This window comes from Bactrocera tryoni, chromosome 1, assembly GCF_016617805.1.
Source record: "Bactrocera tryoni isolate S06 chromosome 1, CSIRO_BtryS06_freeze2, whole genome shotgun sequence".
In the NCBI taxonomy this organism is placed as follows: domain Eukaryota; kingdom Metazoa; phylum Arthropoda; class Insecta; order Diptera; family Tephritidae; genus Bactrocera; species Bactrocera tryoni.
This window is the reverse complement of record NC_052499.1, coordinates 24,040,823-24,065,515: the sequence shown is the minus strand read 5'-3', so window position 1 is coordinate 24,065,515 and position 24,693 is coordinate 24,040,823. Positions and strand designations below refer to the sequence as shown.

The window sequence follows — 24,693 nt, the reverse complement described above, 5'->3', positions numbered from 1 at the left end:
AAGCAAAACTTGGTCCAGATAGGCTGTATCTGGGTTGAATTGATGTTTAGGGAAAATAGTTTGCTACTTTCATCTCGCCTGAAATCTGTTTTAGGACTTTATATCCCATTAAGCGAATGCATTCTACGCAAATGGTCTTCGATAAGTAACTGATACTTCTTGAGTCTTGTTTCCCGAATCGTTTGATATGGCAAGCTAGAAAAGAACCGTATGGTATTATTTATTTCAAAATCATAAAAACATTTCTATTGTGTGAATATCAAAGATTTTTTTTCTCAAAATGCAAGTTGAACACTGTCGTTTACTATGGCTAGCACACTCATCAGAACATTCAGAGGGTGTCTTTCACTCAAAAATTATTGTAACTTACTGATTATAAAAAATGAGCATATTTGTTCAAACATAAGGCACAAACCAGAGCCAGATTGTAAAAAATCTTAGTATTTTCTTTATTTTGGAACATAAATTGTTGTAATTAAAATGACGAAATGGGCAAAAAAAAATATTTTCAGAACAAAGTTTTTGAAACAATTACGAAGATGTCCAAACTATCTTTAGAAAAACTTTTTTTATTGGCCGAAATATTTCCTTGAGCTTTTATTTGTAGAGTGCATAATTAAACAAGAAAGGATAGGCTATGTTCGGGTAATACCGAACATTTTATACTCTTCCGACTTTAGGTACATAAGATTTGTTACTTGCACAGGGTCCAAGGCAAGTTTTCACTCGATTTCATTCATTCTAAGCACAAAGATGCACCGTTATTAGAAAAACACGCCCGTTCAATTGTATTAATTTTAATTTTTTTATTTTAATATTATATTTCAGCTTACTCATATATTAGACGATATTTGCGCTATAAAGTCACCCGGAAATTCGAAAAACTTTATATCAGGTGTATGGAGGCGAAATTTTGACAAGATTCAATCCATTTTTTAAATAGAGGCATACTACTATTAAAAAGAGATTCTCTTCGAATTTCGATAACATATCTAACACATTGATCGATATTTTCGGTGACAGTTAACTTATACTCTAGGTTCTAGATACTTAAATAGTTTATTTCGATTTGGGCAATTTTTAGTCATAATTTTGCCTACTTCAAAGGCAAAGTTTTCTCCCGTTATACTATGAATTGCTGCTTGAGTTGTTGGAAACTAAAATGGGATTTAAAATTATGCTATATTGGAAGTAGGCGTGGTTTTAGCCCGATTTCCCTCAATCTGTAATAACGGAATATTAGAAGAATGTTATGTGTCGAATATGCTTGAAATCGGTCTAGCAGGTCCAGAGATATGTGATTTTTCCTAAAAGTGGGCGATGTCAGGCACATATTTCAGTTTCGTTTCATTAAAGGTTAGGTTTCACCACTAAAAATATAAAAAGGATACGAACTTTTGCGACTGTGACAAGAATTTGTTTTCTAGTTTTTATTATACCCTAAACAAGGTATATTCAGTACGATAAAGTTTGTGCCAGTTAAAGAAAACGTTAAAGACCCAATAAATATATATATAAATGATCAGCATGACCAGCTGAGTCGATTTTGTAATGTCCGTCTGTCTGTATATACGCGATCTAGTCACACAGCTTTGGAGATATCGATCTGAAATTTTGTTAATGTTCGTTTCTTCCCAAGAAGGAGCTGTTTTGTCGGAACCGACCACTATATGTAGTTGCCATACAAACTGAACGATCCCAATGAAGTGTTTGTTTGGAAATATTTTGTATTTGACGAGATATCTTTAAGAAATTTGGCACGACTTTTGTCCAAGGGAATTGATTAATCTCCGAAGAAATTGTTTAGATCAGATCACTATAGTTGATAGCTGCCATATAAACTGAACGAGCAAAATCAAATACTTCTATGAAGACTATTATAGCTTCTATGCAACCGAACTTAAAGCTTTTTCTTGTTTGATTTTTATACCCTGAACAGGGTATATTAAATTACTCACGATGTTTGTAACACCCAGAAGGAAGCGTCGGAGACCCTATAAAGTATATATATAAAATATCAGTATGTTGAGCTGAGTCGATTTAGCCATGTCCGTCTGTCCGTCTGTCCGTCCGTCCGTCTGTTTGTATATATACAAACTAGTCCCTCAGTTTTTAAGATATCCTTTTGAAATTTTGTTAACCTCATTTTCTCTTCAAAAAGCTGCTCATTTGCCGGAACTGCTGACATTGGAACACTATAACATATAGCTGTTATACAACCTGAACGATCGGAATCAAGCTCTTGTATGGAAAACTTTCACATTTGACAATGTATCTTCACAAAAGTTGGCACAGGTTATTTTCTAGGATAATAATGTAATCTCCGAAGAAATTGTTCAGATCGGTTAACTATAGGATATAGCTGTCATATAAACTGAATGATCGGAATCAAATGCTTGCAGGGGAAACTTCCTCGTTTGACGTGGTATCTTCACGAAATCTTACATGGATTACTGCTTAAGGTAATAATATAATCTCCGACAAAATTGGTCAGATCGGTTAACTATAGCATATAGCTTCCATACAAACTAAACACATAGTTACTAAAATAAATGCCCCTGTGAAGGGTATATTAGCTTCGGTGCGGCCGAAGTTAAAGTTTTTTCTTGTTTGAATTTTTTTTTAACCAAGAACAAGGGAGTTTCCCTACAGGGCACAACATAATGGCACTTGTGTAGGTATCTAATAAAGTATGTACATATGTATGTGTGTGCGTAAGTAAATAAAATTAATTAATTAATATGGCACACGCAATTAAATAAAGAAAAAATAATAATTATAACTAAATAAAAAAAGAAATCAAATGCGGGTTTATGCATGTTGCGGGATGTAACATTAAAGCTATTTGCTATGCAGAAAATAATAATGCAAAAATTAAAAAAAATGCTTTTAATTAACAATGAACTGAATCATAGAATAATTTTGCTCATACATATGGATTAAAATTAATCTATACATAATTACTACACATACATACGTACATTTCAATGTAAAAACGCCGGTGCCGTCAAACTCTAACAAATTCATCACTATTATACAGACGTACAGTCTACATACATAAGTATGTATACGAGTATTCATTTGAAATCGTGGTATTCAAAAATTTCAGCATCAAAAAAATTTAATAAACGAATTCTGACTAAATAAATTTTGACGTCCAATCTTACAATCTAAAAACAGGGAACGTCAGCGTACAATCTTGAACACAGATGATAGGCCTATCACAGAGTACAGCAAACCTTATCTCTTAGCCTTCATAAAGGGTGATCCTTTTCGAGGTTACCTATTTTTTTTAAAGAAAAAACGCAGACATTTCAAATTTAATGGGGAATGTTTATTACACTGTGATAGTCAAAAAAAAAAGACAAGACCAAATTCGACGGTTTCCCCCTATTTCGGGTCCTACGAATCGAACTGCATCATTACTTTTTTGAGTTACAATCATAGTTTCATACAAAAATTTTTGTTGAAGTTTTTCATCAAAGTGGCCCATTGTAGGAGAAAGGCACATTTTTCTTCGGTCTCTAACTTTTTAATGTTGATTTTTTTGGTAAACTTTCTTTGGCAAAGCCTCTCAGAATAAGTCCGTCTTTAAGTTCTTAGATGACTGTAAACCCCAAAATCAATGTTTTTTGTGTCGAATTTGGTCTTGTCTTTTTTTTTTTGAAAAAAGCTATCACAGTGTTATCATTCGAAAGAACATTATTTCACATTTAGTTTTTGAAAATTATCTCTTCTAAATGTTGACTGCGACTAGGTCTCAGATGATTCATCCGTAGAGTCCAATTTTCGATGACTCGTTCGATCATATTGACTGGTAACTGGCAAATGACATGCGTGCTGTTTTGCTCCAAGGCTTGAATCGAAGCGGGATTATCCGCATAGACTTTACATTTTATATATACCCAAAGGGATCGACCATCGACCGAACCAAAGCGTGAAATTATCTGCTCACCGAAGTGTACTCGCAATATATCCATTGATGCGATGTGTGGGAAGTGGCGCCGTCTAGCTGAAACCGAGATCACGAGCTTCAATTTCAGGCATCAAATAGTCGGTTATGATGTCGCGATAACGGTCGCCACTGACGGTTACGTTCTCACCGGTATCATTTTTGAAGAAATATGGGCCGATGATTCCACCGGTCCACAAACCATACCAAACCGTTGCATTTTCTGCTTGAAATGTCAGCTTTCGAATCTCTTTAGTTGCTCTTCTTCCCAAATGTGACAATTCTGCTTGTTTACATAACCATTGAGCCAGAAATGGGTCTCAACGCTGAAAACAAATTTGACTCGAAAATGTCGAATCTTCTTGGAACATTTCAGGACCCCATAGAGCAAAGCGATGTCACTTGGAAACGTCGAGCGGCTTCAGTTCTTGCACAAGTTGTATTTTGTACGCTTTCAACTTAATACATACATACATCAGTCCGAGTTGCTGCGAACGTCGCCGAATCGACTCTCCGCGGTCTTTGTGTACACTCTCAGCTACGACTGATTAAAATTCTTCATTGGCTGCGCAACAGCCAAACAGACTGTGATCTACTCAGTCGAATGTTATTCAATATTGGTTGATGGTGTTGCGAATATTACTCTCAGTAGACCGATTATGTTGGCCATAAGTTGAGCGAAGCGCGCGAAACTTAATCTTTAAAGAGCGTTAGTTTTCGTAATAAAGTTGGAACTATTTATGAACGTTGTTCAAGCTTAAGTCTTTCTATGGTGAAATGCCAAACAATATTGAACAAAAGTAACATGACAACTTGACACGACTCACGCGTGACCTGTCAAAAAAGGATATAAAAAAGTGCCAATACTTGAGTCGCCCGTTATTTAAGATGAAACAAATGCATCGAGAGTTGTTCACCAATTTTCTGTCAAAAATACAGCTTTCACTTCTTATGTTCTTCCTTCACCCAATACTTAGTTTGTCGTCTTAATAAAAGCCCGTTTTTTTCTAAGGCATCTTTTTTCCGAGGGACTGCCAGCAATGACGTTGTAATGACCGAGTTTTAAAATCTGTCAAAAACCTTGTAAAACATCTACATATGTATTCTTGGAATAATAACAAGTTTGAAAAATATATTTAACTTATTATATGAAAACAAAAATGTCAAATAGGCTCAACGCCATAGAAAAGTTGTGCGTGTCTGTCATGTTTTGAAAGATAGTCCGGAGGTGAAAGGTGTGTATATAAACCTTACAGATTTGTTTTTGGCATTGGCTCACTACTATTATTTTGACCGCGACTGTACATGCATAATCAAACTTACTTAGCCACACACATTTGTGTTCTTTCTCTGTTCTTTCTTTTTGTTGTTTGAGATTTGAATTTGTTTATATTTATGTATGAATGTATGTGCGTCAATGTATAAAGTTATACTGTTGAAACAAAAAGACTCCAAATCAGCTAATTTGAACGATTAGAAATTAAAAGAAAAACTTTCAGAAACGATAGTGTGTGATATTTGCAATTCAACATTTTATTTAGACTGTGGAGTCGTTTTTTAACTGCACATTAGGGTAGTCTCTATTTAATAACAGGTCTTATGAATCAGAAACTCTACCTGCTCTCAGTATGTAACTGTGACAAATTTGGGATCGGTTACTTGTAGCATTCTCCGATGGTCCGTTCGTTGTTCGTGAAATTTAAAATCATTACACAGGTTTTGTCGTCAGTGCAGAGACGGCTTTTCACTCTATACATACATACATACATACTTATATGGTACTATGTAAATGCTTAGCAGCTTTATTAAAAGTATAATCATCTAAAGTTTTGCATTCCCGGAATTTCAACTGTCTCAGAATTTAGATTAGCCTTCCGGCATACTTTGCCGTCGGAAATATTGAAATTCCAATATAATCTTGTTTCTGAGAGGAAGTTAAGCTGCAGGAAAACGATTTCTGCAGGAAGGTCAGTTATAAGCAGACTAGCTACAGTAAACACTGCGAAATAAGTACTTCGTACGAAGTATTCATGGTGATAATTAAAATGCTCCTATCCAGCAAGGCAGCATAGAGTAACTTTTCTTTAGCTGCTGTTTAATAGTAAGGGAGATGAGAGAACAGAGTGAGAGAGAAGAGAAAGTGAGAGATAAAGAATATAATGTAATTGGCGATGATAATACAACCGATTTAAATTCATGTTGCATTATCTGAATAATATGAGTGATATTTTTAATCAATGTATTTAATAGTTAATGTTTGCCCGAATGTTATCGATGCTTTTATCTTGGTGTCTTAATCGGTTTTGGAGGTACGTGCATTCTTTTGTCGAACTACCAATTTTCTAACAAAGTAAGAGGAAGATAACACAAAGTGGGTTTTCTCACTCTACTTAAGAGACAACTACACTGACTTACCATATGCCGAAAAAGTGAATCTGAGCCAACTGACATGAGTTTTATTGTATATTATAAAATCCTTGACGATTTCTCCATACATCATGATTCAGAAAATATATTCATATGTAAATTAACGTATATATTTAAAAACGAAAAACTCCATTAAGGGATAGGTGTGGTGAGAAAGAAGAAAAAATTAAAATTTTAACTAATTTTTTGTGATAATTTTTTTTTTACAAAAGTAAAATCGTGCGCATTAAATAAGGTTCCGACTTGACTTGTGCAAAATAAATTATTATTTGTAAAGTAATGGCTATTTGTTTTGATTTTATCCTCTTAGTTTATATACTCTCGCAACAAAGTTGCTAAGGAGAGTGTTATAGTTTTGTTCACATAACGGTTGTTTGTAAGTCCTAAAACTAAGAGAGTCAGTTATGGGGTTATATATACCAAAGTGATCAGGGTGACGAGTAGAGTTGAAATCCGGATGTCTGTCTGTCCGTCCGTCCGTGCAAGCTGTAACTTGAGTAAAAATTGAGATATCTTGATAAAACTTTATACACGTATTTCTTGGCTCCATAAGAAGGTTAAGTTCGAGGATGGGCAAAATCGGCCCACTGCCACGCCCACAAAATGGCGGAAACCGAAAACTTATAAAGTGTCATAACTAAGCCATAAATTAAGATATTAAAGTGAAATTTGGCACCAAGGATCGCATTAGGAAGGGGCATATTTGGACGTAATTTTTTTGAAAAAGTGCCGTGGCCCCGCCCCTACTAAGTTTTTTGTACATATCTCGGAAACTACTACAGCTATGTCAATCAAACTCTATACAGTCGTTTCCTTCAGGCATTTCCATATACAGTTCAAAAATGGAAGAAATCGGATAATAACCACGCCCACCTCCCATACAAAGGTTATGTTGAAAATCACTAAAAGTGCGTTAACCGACTAACAAAAAACGTCTGAAACACTAAATTTTACTGGGGAAATGGCAGAAGTAAGCTGCACCCAGGCTTTTTTTAAATTGAAAATGGGCGTGGCGTCGCCCACTTATGGAAAACATTATCAAATTCATGTCGCATAGCACAAAAATCATAATAATAATGACAACGTTGAATGTCTGTCCTATGATTACGTACGACGTGGCACCCCATGAATCTTCGTGTGTCGTTCGAAAACCTATGCTATGTCAGCGAATGTGTTAAAAAAAATGTAAATAATAGATGAATTTGAAAATCTGACTACCCATAATAAAGTATCACTGGACAGCATATGTACATGAAAATTGGTTTACTCCATACAATAGAAGACTTGACCTACAAATCGGATAGTATATAATAAGTATATAGTATATAATAATCGTAATTATTGGCATTGGATGTTGACATAATACAGAAAAACTTATTCTAAATGTTCATACTGCTATGATTTCATAATTTTTAAATTCTTAATTTATTCTTCATAATTTATGTCGTCCCTTTCAAAGTAGTTCTTCTTGGCCCTAATATACTTATGCCAACATTGTTTCCATACCTCGGAACAGTTGTTCTAGCCAATTTCCGGAATAGCCTTAAATGCGCGTAGCGATTCTCCTTTAATGTCACCAAATTACTCAAAACGGTTTCCCCGGAACTGTCGTTTGAGTTTGCTGAATAGCCAGAAGTCACACGGAGCCAAATCAGGTGAATACGGGGCCTATGGAACGATATTGATTGAAAATTTGGCGAAAACTCACGTAGAATCACTGCATTTCCTGGATCAAAAACCACGAGTTGTGGGCCCATAATTTCGGCCTCTTTTTACGAATAACTTTGCGCAAACAACGCACATCACTCAACGAGTATTCCTTGTTGACAGTTTGGCCGGTCGGAAGGAATTCGGAGTGCAACACACCTTGATAATAGCAGAAAATTGTCAATGTAATCTTGATTTTTGACTTGATTTCTCATGATTCTTTCGGCTTCGGTTCGCCATTGCTATGTAATTCTGCCGATTGCTCGTTTATTTTCGGGTTGTAATCATAGATCCAAGACTTATCGCCAGTAACAATATGTTTCATGACATCCTGGTGGTCGAAAAGCATTGGTTAACGCGACGCTGTTTTTCGAATAAATTGAGTGGTTTTGAAAGCAATCCTCTTTTTACTTTTCTGAGGCCCAAATGATTTTCAAAATGGTTTTCACTGATCCTTTCGATATTACAACGATGGCAGTAAGATATCTGACTGTTAATCATCGATGCCCAAGAACCAATACTTTTGTATTGTTAACGTGTTGATCATCAGTTGATGTTGATGTCCGTCCTGCATGTGGTTCGTCATCAACGCGTACTCGACCCTCGTTGCATAATTTTTACCAATCAGAAACAATAGCTCGCGACAAAAAATTATCGCCGAAGTCCTTTTCTAACATTTCGTACGTTTCGGCACCAGAAATACGATCCAGAACACAAAATTTAATGGAACTTCTTTGTTGAATAATTTCACTCGTCGTAAAAATCGCCGAATGCACTTCAGAAAGACAAACGTCTACGTCATTAATGATTATTTCGAAGCCACATTTGGCAGAGATGTCACTGACAGTAATACCAACCTAGAAAAAAATATTACGACGAAAAAGTCTTACTATTTTTAGCCCACAATAGTATATCAGCTGGAACTTGCGTACTGAAGACGGAGTATGAATAATATGACGACAAATTTAAAAAATTTCGAGAATTTAAAACGTATTTCATCTAAATGTCAGCATGACCTTTAGTTTCTGTAGCGGCAGTAGCAAATAAATTTGAAGACCTCTTAGGTTGACGTCTAAATTTAAGAACGCCAATGAGGCTCCTTATTAGCTTCTACTAAGCTGAAGAAAGCTTTAAATTAAGGAAATCTATTCCGCTAATATGTTTTTCCTTGACTCTTGTTGTGTCCCTTGTCTTCAAAAATATGTACATATGTATGTATCTCTGTTGACAATCCAGTTCACCAAAAAGTTATGCATATTTTCTTTACACTTCGGTTTACATTACGAAGGAAAGAAAATACAAACAAAACATAAAGACAAATTAATCAGTACTGAGCTTTTTGTCAACCGCGATTTGTCGCGCCGCAATTTTTTTTGTCTTGCTTAGAATATGGTTTTGGGAGTGACGCGGCGACAGCAACCTCAGCAGCTGAGTTTATTGGCACGTCACGTGTATTTTGGCGGTGCTTTCATATATTGTATATACATATATACTATTTACTCAGATATTGTTATGCATACATACATATATACATATGTGCCCACTGTGGGTTCACTGTGCTCCACATACACAAATGATGTGTGTGAGTGTGTGCTATTGTTTAGAATTGCTTTTATACTCGATTATTTACAAACTCACCACGTGCGTCAAATTCAATAAATTTTGTTACACATAAGCGCTCGCTGCACCAGCTAACGACTGTACATACATACACAATGTGCAAGTACGCGGCAGTGACTGGGTTGTGTGTTCGATTAGAAATTAGAGGCGCGAAAAAGCTTTGCTCGCTGGAGAGGGGATTGACGGCAAATAAAATGTGTAAATTTTATAGAGTTGAGCGTTTTTTGTACACACTTGCCTATGTACATACATATAAATGTATATGCGTTGATACATATGTGTTTTCGCGTAAAAACCCATATATGCATGTGGTGTGTGTGTTCATCATAAATACATTTTTTCTAATCGCAATCTCTACTCGAAAAGCGTTTGGCCCCAACGCAAAAACAAAACAACGCCGGTAAGCCAACATAATCAAATACTCTCACACATACACTGGCATTTGCGTGTGTGTATGTGTGTGTGTGTTGGCGCACTTCTGTTCATTCATTCATTCTAAGTTCATAGCGTGGGAATTTGAATATTTCTAAACCTATTTTTCGTATGTATCAACAATCGCTGTCGGCTTTTTGTATTACCTTAGCACTTTTTGCGAATCTGCGCAAATATTCGCGACAGTTTGTGTTTGCATTTATTTGTTGATTCTCTTTGCTGTGTGTTTTTATGGCAGGTTTAGCTTTTTGATCTTCTTTTGACTTAGTTTTGTTTAGAAATATGTCAGCTGGTAATAGTTTATGTACTTTTTTTGCTTTTGATTCTCGGAGTTTCATGCATACTATGAATGTTTGTGTGTATTTTTTTAACGCTTAGCGTAACACTGACCTTGACAAATGAATCTAGAAATGGTAAAAAGGAAAAACGATTTAGTTATGGACTGGTTTACATATGCATACATATGTATGTACATATATTATATCAATGTATATTTTGATTTTTTATGAAGCGTACAAACTTACTATGCGCTAAAAGAATACAGTTAGGAAAGTAATCCAGTTAACGGACTTAGCTGGTTATTTGAATACGACTCATGAGCACTTCGGCTTTGAAAAACAAGAAAAAAAAATAAACTGAATTGCCGGTCAGTTTGTACGCCAGCTATATGCTATAGTGATCCGATTTGAACAGCTTCTTTGAAGACTATACCGTAGTCTTGGAAACTAATCCTCCACATCACATTTCGTGTAGATATCTCGTCAAATAACGGGGTTTTCAATAATAGCGCTATAAAAAGCAATGAAATTCTTTATTCCTGTGAAAGTAGGTTCGATGTCATTATGTATGGAACCCGATTTCATTTGCATGACCACCACGGCACGCTTGCAGAAGTTCAGACGCTGAACCCAATTCTCGACGGTTTTAATACATAAATCGGCCGATACTACTGCAATTTCACGTTTGACATTCGCACGAAGTTCATCAATCGTCGCTGGCTTATTGGCATGGACCATAGACTTGATGTAGTCCAACAGGAAATAGTCTAACGGCGTCAAATCGCACAACCGAGGCGACGGGGTCTTTTCGTGACCAAATTTGGTTTTCAATAAATCAATTGTGACATTCGCTGTGTGGCTTGTGGCGCCGTCCTGTTGGAACCACATACATATCGTTCAAGTCCATATCATCCAATTCGAGCCAAAAATATTGCGTTATCATTGAGCGGTAGCGATTCCCATTCACAGTACCGAGCCGTTCTTGATCGTCACGAAGGGAGTGTGGCCCTTAATTATTTCGGGATGTATGGAGTACGTGCGGATTACTGCCTGACCAATAACGCCGAATTAGCTTATTGACGAAGCCATTCAGCCAAAAACTAGCCTCATCGCTAAAGATGATTTTTCGATGAAAATCCGCATCATTTTCAAGTTGTTGTTGAGCCCAATTCACGAATATACGACGATTCAAGAGGTCTCAGTTCTTCTTGTAAGGATGTAGGCCAAGATCTTTTCGAAAAATTCGCGACAACGGTGTGATAGCGATGCCCAACGCTTGAAAACGATGTGTCGGAGACTGATTTGGATCTTTCTCAATTGATGCGCTACCGGCAGCAATATTTCCTTTCGAGAGACTTCATGTCTTTCTCTCACTGACACGGGAAAATTTTGTATTACGCCTGTGGATTTCACCACTAGACGCTAATTGTTGATCTGACAAGACGAGGCCATAAATTGGACGTTGCGCTCTTAAAGTTGAGGCCACTGACTCCAAATTTCGGTAGTAGTTTTAAAATTTCGACTCGTTGTTGGATCGTATATCTATATATAAGAGGGAAAAAATATGGCGTCGGTTGCTTTCGCTCGTTACAAAAGTTTTCCATGCAAGCACTTGATTCTGATTATACAGTTTGTGTAACTGCTATATGCTATAGTAGTCTTGACACTTCAGTCAAATGAGCAGCTTTTCTGGATAAAAATTACGGTTCTAAAATTTCAGATCGGTATCTCAAAAACTGAGGTACAGACAGACAGACAAAAAATCGACTAAGTTCGTCGAGTTGATACATTTTATAGGGTCTCCGATGTTTCCTTCTGGGTGGACTTCATGGACTTTCGAACCCAGTTGGCGACGTTAAAACACTATTCCCACCATATTTTGTATGAAAATTTCGAACTGTGGCCGCCAAGCTTTCACACTTTTCCAAATATTGTTTAGAAAGAAAGCACAAAGAAGTACAAACTTTAACAAATAGACTGAAAAGTTCGCAAGGGTTTAATGAAAGAAAAATTTTTTTTTTGTGCAAACTTCAATTCTATTACTAAACATAGTTGACAACGAAGGCAACAAACCGATTTTATTAATATTTTCAATAGCGCTTTTGTGGAAGATTGCTTAAAGTCTCAGTGTCGGCGGTTACGGGGTCAATTTCGCTAAGTAACTCTTGAAGTCTGAGAACAAAACAAAGTCGATAGAGGCCAGCCTTTGTGTACATATATGGTGGTGGATGCGGAAGCAAGTTTGCTATATTTTTTTTTGGTTGCAGACACAATGCATTGTCTTAATTGAGAGCTCACTCTCAATTAGTTTTTAGGTCATCCAAATAGTTTTGAGATTTCTTTGATTTTTTCAACCGTATTTTGAAAGTGGAGTCGATCTGGTAATTTGGATTTTTTAAAGACGTCTAAAAAGTTTGTGATATGGTTCTTTGGCTCTGTAAAATATTCTGGAAAAGGGAGTGAACGAGGTTGACTTGAAATGTTTTGTTGGTTATTTTGAAGGTCATCTTGTAGTAAGATTTTGTGTGTTAATTGTAAGTTTCCGCCAAAGCGATATTGACAACTACTTCTTACGAAATAAAATACTTCCGTAATTATAGTTTCTGCAAAACTGAATTCTTAATTGAAACTCGCGAATTAAAGCCGTGGGCTTTAAATGAACTGTAGATCAATAAAGCCCGAATCGTTAAATTAACAAAAAAAAAAAAACAGTGTAAAAATCTAATAAAAAAAGCCCGTAATGGAAGGCCGTCTTATCGAGTACCGCCCAATTGGAGGTGGGCTTGACTACCATCACAACTCGCCGCTGATTGGCGAGATACCACCAGCTGGTGGGGACTACACACATGCCGTCCATCGCTCCATCGATCAATTACGCAACAGTTTGAACGAGCGCGTCGCGCTCGGACCGTTAAGCGTGTTTTCGAACTCATCCGCCGATTTGCGCTCTTCAGTATTGTCTTACAGCCAGCAGCAGCAACAACAACAACAACAGCAGCATCATCAACAAGCCTCGCAGACACAACATGGACAGCCACACGCCACACAGCAGCAGCAACAGCAACTACCGAGCCAATACGCACAGCTGACGGCCGCTAATGCCAGCAACGCCAGCGGTAGCGATTTGCTTGCGCAACAGCAGCAGAAAGTTAGTACCACTACGGGCGTTGCGCCATCAGCTGCTGGGGCAGTCGCCAGTGGCAACAACAACAACAATAATGCCGTTGGCAGCGGCGGCTCGCACGCTGCTAAGCTCACGGTCGACACGAATGCGATTGTCAGCTCGACCGTACCGAATGGGGCAACAGCAGGCAATAACGTTGGCAGTAGTGGAGGCGGCACCGTTTCTGCAGGCTCCGGAAATGGCAGCAATGTCAGCAGTGGGGGTGGTGGCGGCGGTCGTGGCCGCAAGGCGCGTATTTATCCGAATCCTAATCAACACATTATTGTGACCAGCAACAGTGTGGACCATCACCACGCTGCAGCGGGTCGTCATCATCATATTGCCAGCGATGGTGTTGGGGGTGGCAGTGTTGGGTCGACAACCAGCTCCCCACGACATATGGATGTCAAAGATCCGAAGGTACTTAAGATCGCGATAATCGCTGTTCTTCTTAATCTTAATCTTAATATATTTCTGATGAATAATTTAATTTTATAAAGCTATTATTTTCATTTTCTGTACAGCCTAGAGCTGACATACATACTTATATATATAAGGAATGTAATTACAGAATCAAAATTTTTTAAAAATATATTCGTCGTTCAATGAAACTTCGACAAATTATGAAATATTAAAAAAGTTAGCTCTTATACCATATTTTTATCCATATATGCCTATATAGACTAATGCAGAATCCTTTGAAAATGATAAAAAAAAGAAAAAAAGAAAAAACTCATACTAAGATGAAACCCATCGGAAACGAAAGATAAAATAACAAACATTAAGGGAAAAATAATTTACGGGTCATATGAGATAAAGAAAAGGAAAGGAAGGGGCGTGACTCAAATTTTAAATGTTGAGATTGTTTCATCTCGATTTCCGTCAAAACCACGAACCCAATAAAAGGAGTTATATGACAACGTTGGTCTATAATTTTAGTATACAAACTTTTTTCACATAATCATAATTAGTATATTGACTAATATGGGGAAAAAACGCTAACTTTCAACCAAAAAATCTCAAGTCGCGGTTTTCTCCACTGCCGATATTTAATAATATTATCACGTTTTCTTAAAATTAAAGCCCCTTGGGTGTCACATCCAATAAAACTGTTTTTCCACTACTTCCTCTCGCGGGTACTGAGCCAAATACTTTAATATTATCGAAGGATCTACTCTACTCGATCTAAATCGTTCGGCTGCCTGTTTTGATTGCAGCTTCTCACTGTCGTACATTCCTTGTATTTGTTAAAGGGGTTGCTTTGCTGCACAGAGGTGTTTACGAATCTTGGCTTCAACAAGATAGTGGTCCGAGTCAATATTAGGACTTCGGAGTGTACGCACGTCTAAAACACTAGAGACGTGTCTTCCGTCCGTCACAACATGATCGATCTGATTGGTGCCTTTTCGATCCGGGGACAGCCAGGTGGCTTCATGAATTGTCTCATGCTGGAATCTAGTACTACAGTAGTCGATCAGCATCAACCAATTTGGGGAGCTGCCAAAGATGCCTTATTTGCCCACTCTGCTGTGTAAGTTGCCAAGCACGATTTTGACATCGTGGTGGGTGCAGCTCTCAGAGCTGCGCTCCAAGCGCTCATAGAAGGCATCTTTGGTCAAATCGTGCTTCTCTTCCGTCGCGGCGTGGGCGCAAATCAGCGATATGTTGAAGAACTTCGCTTTGACGTGAATTGTGGGTAGACGTTCATCCACAGGAGTGAATATCAGTACTCGGCGACGGAATCTCTCTCCCACCACGGATCCCACACCGAATTTGCGCCCCTTTATATGGTCACTGTAGTAAATGCCACAAAGTACTACTCCCCTCAGTCCTTGTCCCGTCCATCGCACTTCTTCGACGGCGGTGATGTCAGCCTTTATTCTAAGGAGGACCTCAACCAGCTGGCCAGCGGCACCTTCCCAATTAAGGGCCGGACATTCCAGTTGCATACCCTCAAATCATAATCCTTAATACGTTTTCAGGGGTCGTTATCAAAAGAGGGAGCACTTCTCCGAGGCTGTTGTTTCCTTTTCATTGATAGTGCTTTTTACGTGACGGGTCCCAAACCCAGCGCACAAACCTTAGAAGGCATGGTTTGCTTTCTAACTTTAGCTCGACTTCAAACGGATGTTTTTTTGGCTATCCAGGGAATATTTGGTCTAAGACCGGAAGTCGTGAGCTGCCTGAGCCATATTTAAAAGAATGGTTTCTGAAACCTTCCAAGTCAATGGCAATCAGAGAACTTTCCTCACTTGCGTGAACTTCTACACATGTCTCCATTCTCCATCCTCCATTCAAAAGTAGCTGATAAAAAATCAATTGACTAATTATGAGAAATTTAGTAAACATATCGAATGTATGCTATATATAGATAAATATTTCATTTTCATTCACAATTGGCAACTAATTTGTTTGCTTTCAATATTCTGTTCTTAGATTTTCAGCTCGAAAGCGGACTTGCAGCTGCACACACAAATTCACATGCGCGAGGCCAAACCCTACAAGTGTACGCAGTGCTCCAAGGCGTTTGCAAACTCTTCCTACCTGTCGCAACACACACGCATCCACCTGGGTATAAAGCCGTACCGCTGCGAGATTTGTCAGCGCAAATTCACCCAACTGTCCCATCTGCAGCAACACATCCGCACCCACACCGGCGACAAGCCATACAAGTGCCGACATCCCGGCTGCCAGAAAGCTTTCTCACAACTTTCCAATCTGCAGTCGCACTCGCGTTGTCACCAAACGGACAAACCCTTCAAATGTAATTCCTGCTACAAGTGTTTCTCGGATGAGCCCTCACTGCTCGATCATATACCCAAGCACAAGGAGTCTAAGCACCTGAAGACACATATTTGCCAGTATTGCGGCAAATCGTACACACAAGAGACATATCTAACCAAGCATATGCAGAAGCACGCGGAGCGCACGGACAAGCGACCACCGATCGCCGCTTTGACCGCGAGTGGTAATGTCACCGGCGCTGGCGCGTCCTTAGGCGGCAGTGCCAACAGCGCGCCTGGCAGCAATGTGAATGGGGGCAATATGGCAGGCGGTGCTGCGGGCGGCACTAGTGGGGTTGGTATTGGTGGTGCGGGTGTGAGCAGTTTGCCAAATTCGAATACACACAATCGCCAGACGCTTGGCTTGCCGCCGGTGTCGATAGCACCCACCGAGCATTCGTATTGGCCTAAGGTCAGTCCAGACTCCGCCGCAAATATGACAGATGTCATGCATCAACAGCAACAGCAACAACACCAACAGCAGCAGCAGCATCACCATCATCAACAACAGCACCAACTCGGCGGCCAGCAACACCATCATCAGCAGCAACAACAGCAGACGCAACAACAGCCGCCGCAACAGCAACAGCACATGGACTTTTCGAATGTAAATTCAGGTGGCGGAAGTAGCGCTGGTGGCGGAGGCGGAGCCAGTGGATCTGGTGGGCCGCCAAACGGACATGGCGAGCTGCAAACGCATCATCGAATGAGCGACAACGGTCGGGACGAAATCGGTGAGTCAGTTCTTATCTACCTGAAATTCATTATGTCATTATGGTAATGTAGATACTACCCTGACTCGTCTTTTACGTATACTCATACATGAAGAAATTAGTATTTTGTGAATTGTCAATAGTTTGAGCGTTCCAACAGCACATTTTGTATTTCAAATGGGTGAGATCTAGAGGTCTGGCAACCAGTTATATGTCAAACTTCACACTCATCGAATGACTTTTCGGTCGTATTCTAGAAGCGTTTTGTGTCCGTTGAAACTAAAAGTTCATAATTCTTACTTATGTGGCTGCAAAGTGTTTCATTGACGTCGCTAGTGAAAACATTTGTAGGTTCGTAGCAATCCTATGTCCGTTCTTCATATTGTCAAGATATTTATTGTAACGACTTTGGCGTTAGTGAATGAACGGAAGCTTCCAAATCTCTCTTCCATGCACATCCCGGTCGTAGGAATATGGTCAGTTTCAAAATCCAGTCTTCTTTCTCAAAGGAAGTTTGACTATAGGGCATCAAAATGGAAGCATATTAGCCTCTGATTATCATACACCAGAACTTCAACTGCCAGCCCAGCTCATTTGATATATAGTATATCCCCCGCTTTGTCATTAAAAGAACGGCAAAACGGACTTTTTTGAGGGCATGATGGTTTATATTTATTCCTACATTTGTGACCCAAGGCATCGGATTTATTTTGCTTAAATTCAGCTAGATAGTCCATACAACCTAGTATATTTTACTAAAAACCACACCCTACTCAGCATATATGGACAATTTCCTTTAATAATACTTTAGTTTTAGAAGTGGCGGGTACAATCTCGTCATACAAGAGCAAAAATCGCTACAGCCGTCTAAATACGATCACACTAATATTTGATTTTACTAAATTATATAATTATAATAAATATGTTATATTAACAAATGTTTACCCAATTTCTTTTCAGTGTCTACACCATCCACTGTTGGACCATACGATGCGGCGAGTATCACGAAGACTACTAGCAATTCAGCGTTCACCCCGATCAATTCAATGCCGCCACATTTGAATACACTTAGCCATCATCCTATGGCGCAGCGTCCGTACCTCTACGATGCTATCAGCTTCCAGAATAAAAATGTCAATCAAAATAATTCCAATTCATTTCCAAACCAACTGATATCACTTCACCAAATTAGGAACTATGCGCACCAGCCGGCCGGTCTGATGGCGGGCGAACATTTACTCGGCGTTAGTGTGGGACCGGGTAAAGATAAAGGATAGCTATATTTTTAAGTGCGAAAGCACGAACGATTTGGGGTCGATTACTTAGATGTACTAGATGAATATGTGAACTAAGGGCTGCTTTATTTGGTGCGAGCATTTTTGTGATGAATTGAATAATGATTATTTTTAAACTAAAATTCAAATCCTGTAATTAAGAAAACCATAATGCAAAAGTGAAAAAGCGTTAGAAAAGGTCGTGAAAGAAAAAAGAGCATATATGTACATGTGGATCAGAAAAGTTAGGCGATTAAACGGACTTACAAAAACTGGCCAGAGGCAGAGAAAGTTTCTTTTATATTTAATTCTTGGAAAGATAAATTGGTTTTCTGTGGTTAACATTATTTTTTAAATTAATATAAGTATTTACATATTTAGTTTGTTCCCACGATAAAATAGGGTTTTGAACCTCAATTTCCGTCCATGATATTTTTCAAAAGTACATAATCGGGTACAGCACGCCAGAACTATTTTGGCGATACCAAGAAGAAACTGTCACTTATTCATATTTATACAACTTACGATTTGACTATATATTTTTATAACACTTAAGGTCTATGGCGGAATAGTTACCTGGAGATTCTTCGGAGAATTGATGAATTAACTATAAATCTGGAGCAGCTTAATAAGGTTTGGAGAGCACAAAACGTCTCTCTCTCTCTCTATTAAAAAACAGTATCTTTTTTGAAATACACGAAACGAGGTTTATGAAAGAGATTTTATGATCTTAAATTTCTCTCTTGATGCATAAGATTAAGCTACGCTGAATAAATGAGAGTAGTAGATGATGGTTTGGGATTCACTATAAAGAGTTCTTGGCTCACTCAACCCTACTTCTAGCTGATCCAATGTACCGTGATCAGCTACTTGTCGAACTTACTGTGTTAGAAATGGTGTTATTCTAAATCCACACAACAACAAAACTTTTAAAATTCCTCTCACATAATCTTAGTCTGTAGTGTTTTCTTCCAACCAGTTTCGTTATTTTCCAATCGTTTGGCCAACCAACTTACGAGTTTAATAACATCGGTCAGCAGCACTTTTGGGCACGGGCTTTACATATCACAGTTTTGTTGCTTTTTTACTACGAAATACGAATAAGAATATGATAATTTTCTGCAATACTGCCTTAAAACTGTTCCAGTTGTTTTTCTCCTCATTGCTAAGTAACTTGGGGAAAATATCACAATCCACAATTTTTTTTTTTTTAATTGAGGGCTTATACCTGTAAATATTCCATCTGTTAGTTTCGCCCCTGAAAGCTTTGGAAGAAATTCTTCAAATAGCAGAAAGCTTCGGACTTTTGATTAAGAGCATTTAGAAATTGTTTAATAAGAGATATGCAATGATGACATTAGTACAGTTTTAGCAACGACAATCGACCTCTTTCACAATGCACTTTCCCACTTCGTAATATGTGAGCCGGAACATTCCTGCTATCCCATAGGGAAATGCAACAACAGTAACCTACCATCTTGAAGTCTCCAATAACGAAATATTTAAGTCCCGTTAATAGCATTTAACTCTCGTAATTGTAATTTTCTTTGAAATATACGGAATGTGCCCATGGGTTACATGAAGCAAGTAAACCTTTCACGTCATGGCAGAGGCCAGCTTCCTTACTGAAGAAACAATAAACATTTTCATGTCGTTTTCTTTAATGCGAATTCGTATATCAGAATTCACCAAATTCCATTGTTATTCAACCATTCAATTTGCTTTAATTTTAAATAAGTTAAAGTATCTTATAAACTCATTGAAATATTCGGAGTTAATGAAACGCTGTATTTTGTGTATGATTCCAGAACGAATTCGAAATGTATGCGAAAACCGCCATTATACAGGTGCGAAAATAAAAATGGTCAAATCGCTATAATTTCTTAAAAAGCTAATATTTCCGATTTGTAATGATCCTTTCCCATATAAACATATTTGCTTATAGCTATGCATAACCTGAATATATTAAGTAAACCCCGTGCTGACAAAACAATTTTTCTTGACCTGTGTAATAAGCGTAAATGAGTACCGGAAATCGCCATAACCTGAATTAAAATTACATTCAATACAGTAGAATAAAATACTTATTTCGCTGTACCCAGCCGTTCTGTATAATACATTCTACTTGCTAGGATTTGAATTGATTCAACATTTTTCCATATTTGCTAAAAGAATTTCTCAAACAATCGTGAGCCATAAATATTGAGCTTCAAATTTAAATTAAATTAATTTTACCACTGCACTGGACTTTCTGATAATATATTTTCAAAAAGAGGGAATTGTTGAAATAACCATTCTTTTTTCAAAATATATTTCAACCTAAGCCTGTATTACAGCCTCCAAGTTATTGTTTAAAACTTACATTTCTTTATCCTCCTTCTCCAATAGTTATTACATACCCAAAACATAAAGAACTTGATTGAAATGAATTGTATAAAATAAGCACATTAGGGTGGACTGTAGGACGATTCCAACCAGCTGGGAAGTTTGGAGGTATAGAGATAACATTAAAAAAAAATTTACTAACATAAATTTTCCATTTTCCACAAATTTGTTGTTCTGATTTCCTAAATGCCATTTTCAGTTTTGAGTCATCTTAAACTAATAAGCATAACGCTCAGCAAAATATTCTAATGTTTTTAAAGTTATGTACCAATTTAATCATAATAAGTCTAATAAGTCGACTATTGAAGTAAATACTACGAAACAAGCAACTAATTATGAATTTTATAGTATTTTTTCCACGCTGCCACCTGTTTTAGTTTAACACGACTGCAATAGTTTTTGAGAACGGTAGCCACGCATTTAAAGTTTTCATTCAGTTTAAATGATAATTACAATGTCTGCATTAAACAGAAGACAACCTGACGCTTAATGGTTTTCACCTACCTAGTACCACGATAATTTATTGAAGAAAGTATTTCTTTGAAGCACCGAAGTGAAGCCTGTGTGCTTCGGCATTGTCGAACGAAAAAAGTAGCGCTTCGCCAACCTTTTTCACTGCGCCGACATTCATTGCAACTATGAGACACGTGATCTATACTTCGTCCTCAACTTTCGGTACAGTTATAGCAGAGTACGCGATCAATAAAGTTTCACTTATTCTTATCAATATTACTGGTAATAGTTATGTTAATTAAAAGCCGTCTTCGATTCGTTATTTCTGTGCTCGCTTCTGCTCTCTTGTCAAAGATATTGCACATTTGTAAAAGCAACAACATGGCTATCGAGTTTAATTTCTGCAAGAGAGTGCTTCAGTGCTACCAAGTTTTTTTGCATGTTTTAGATCAGTTTCACTATTTTGAATGGTTCAAATGGCAAGCGAACATGAAAATTTCTTTTTGATTTCCTTGTATTTCTAAAACATAAGATTTAAAATCAAATATAGTAATTTATAGCAAATAAAAATTAAGGGTTAAGGAACATTTTTTAACGCAAAAAAAACATTTCTCCACTTAGAAAAAATTATTGCACCATTGCGCATGCGTCAGAAAGCATGTTAGCGGATTTCTGCAGCAAATATGCTCTCCATTTGTTCGTTCGATTCGCTGGAGTGTAGCACCTGCAATCGAAGACAGCTAAAGTTAGTCTATATGTATGGCGGTTAAATTACAGATTTTAATCATCATGGGGGGTTCTTACTCGTTTACGGAGTTTCACAACTGAATTCAAAATCTAAAAAAGAAAAATAAACCGTAAAACAAAGTTCCATTCTAATCGGCGTGTATACGAACTTGTAAAGTTTCTTCAACTCGATAGTTTGGCTTCTACATAATAACGAATTATTGCAGCATAATTTCTATGGATTTTTATTAATTTTCATTACTAAAAATTTAGCATGAAAAGACTGAACAAATGAAATTTAATACAAGATTGAACAATATCAAGAAATGATTAACTTAAGTATGCCTAAATGCGTTGGCTTTTGCGGCATTCAAACCACTTAAACTTACAAGCATCATCACCTTTCTGCAAAAGGGTAATACAGAAAAGAGATTGAACACCAGTAGATCAGCGCTCATAAGCTACGCACTGGTGTTAAACAGTTCCAATGGTGCTCAAACAAAGCGCAGCAACTAACTAACTAATCCGATTGATTAATTAACTAATTAATAAACTAATCCGCTATGATTGATTGAGAAATACACAGAGAGCATAAAATCAACACATTTAAAATAGTGAATTTGTGAATTTTATTTATCTAGAGTAATGTAAGATAGCAGCAGATGAGCAGTGAGACCGTTACATGTAATTTTATTGATTTTTATATATGTATGTGGAAATTGATTTAAGCGCATTTATGTAAAAATGTTAAGTAAACAAAAGGGCTAAAATACATACAAATATACATGCAAATGTTTAACTGTAATTTATAGTTAAGTGTAACTGTAAACTAAATATTGGTAAACTGCTAAACTAACAGGAAACGAAAAAGCCGTCACAGTGAGAGAAGAGTGTGCAGTAAATATGAAATGGCGTTGCCAGCTGAACATGTGTGCATACGAGAATCACTTCAACTAAATTTTTAGGAAATAAAAGCGTAAAACAAAACATTTGCATTAAAATATGTGTAAAAAAAACAAAGAAGAAAGTCCTGCTGACATACATATGTATATGTATGTGTAAATTTACAGTTGATGAAAAGAGTTAAAGTTAATTAAAACAAAGCACTACAGCATCCCTAAATACAACTAAGCAACTTTGATTGTAAATCAGCATTTTTAATATGTATTTATATGAGGAGACCAGAGTTGCATAACTGCGCCTCTAACTGTATCATAAGCATTTTAAGCAAATAACGCTCATGAGATGTATGTATGTATGCATGCTTGTATTTCGAAAATGTACATTACTAAAAATTATGAGATAAAATAAGCTTAATTGAATGCAAGCAAGCGTTTGCGTGCACTTAACGCTGCAGCAAAGTAGACACTGAGTAAGAATTATTATTATTATTTTTGTTTCCGTTAATTCTAAGCACTGCAGATTCACATATAAATACATACATATATGTATATATGTAACTACTTGCATACAAGTATTTTCGAGCAAGCGCAAACTATGTTAAACGTTAGTAGTTAAAATGTAATGAATTAAACTAAAGTAATCGATTTGATGCAGCACGTGCGAATGGTAAGAATATTTTGAAAAAATATTTAAAATAATAATAGTGCATATTAATAAAAAAAAAAATTGCTTCTTAAAGCTGAAAACTATTGCAAGAAATCTAATTGGCAATAAGTGTTTGTAAGTTATTATATGTATATGTAATTTTAACTATAATTGTACGTGTAATTATCGAAATAAAGTTAATTAAATTAATGTCCTAAATCTAAAACAAAAAATAAAGAAAATCATAACAAAGTAAACGCCTTTTTTATCAAATCTGCGCCGGATAATGTTGTAATGCTGCTAATTTGCACACATAAGATTAGACTTAAGGGGGGAGCATGCTTTAGAAGCTTCAAAAAATCGATTTTTTTCTTTTTGCTTAAATCTCTTTAAAAATTGTCTAAGAACGTGTCCCAAAAGTTATAGATGGGAATTCGAAATATTTTGAATATTTGAAGCTACAAGGGAAATAGTGACCGAGAGTCTAACAGATATATTAGCGCTTGGGCAGAGAGCGAAAACTTTGACACGCGATTTCTCGGTTTTTCATTTTTACGATTTTTCTTAGTTGGCGAGCAGGATAGAAAAAAACTAAGCGTCGTATGGAATAGGCACAGAGTTTATTATCTTTGACATTAAATAATCTTCTATTTAAACTAAAAAAGGAAAATGTAGGAAAGTCAAGTTTGAACATATTTTTAAACAACATAAAGTACAATTTTTTGATCAAAAGTGGTTTTTATAAATTTTTAAAAAAGTTTAGAATTTTTCAATTTTTTTGTGGAACTTTCTTAGTTTAACTAGAAGACAAGTTATTGACAAATATGAATCTCTTTGAATTTTTTGTTTCCGATTGAAATTGCGACCTGTATCCTGCCCGCCGTCCGACAAATGCACATGCGTGATGCATCGGGCAATTGCTTCCCAAAGCCAGAATATCAAAGATTTCGTATTCAAAAAATATGATGTTTAAATATACATATAACTGTAAACTCTAGAAATTTCGCTTTAATCAATAATTTCTTTCAATCCCAAAAAAATCGACAAAAAAACGTTTTTTTAAGCCTCTTAAGCAGGCTCTCGCCTTGAACTGCTTTTTGTTGCCGAAACTTTCCGTTATGTCCCAACCTAACTCTGGCAAAAGAGGAGCTGAGGTGGTTGCAGATTAAAGCTTTAGAAATGATAAGTAAGAAATACTATAAAATCATGGAGATGGTGAAGTTGGCACTGGA

At 36.9% G+C, this 24,693-nt stretch overlaps 1 protein-coding gene across 1 annotated transcript in view; it reads left to right on the top strand.

Moving 5' to 3' along the window:
• LOC120766179 (zinc finger protein rotund) overlaps positions 1-23,542 on the top strand; it is a 118,854-nt gene extending 95,312 nt beyond the window's left edge. The window contains exons 6-7 of the mRNA XM_040091536.1: positions 16,016-17,096; positions 18,036-23,542. Of these exons, the coding sequence (XP_039947470.1) occupies positions 16,016-17,096; positions 18,036-18,352 (1,398 nt within the window). The 3' untranslated portion in view covers positions 18,353-23,542. The remainder of the gene's footprint in view (positions 1-16,015; positions 17,097-18,035) is intronic.
• Positions 23,543-24,693: the final 1,151 nt, after the last annotated feature.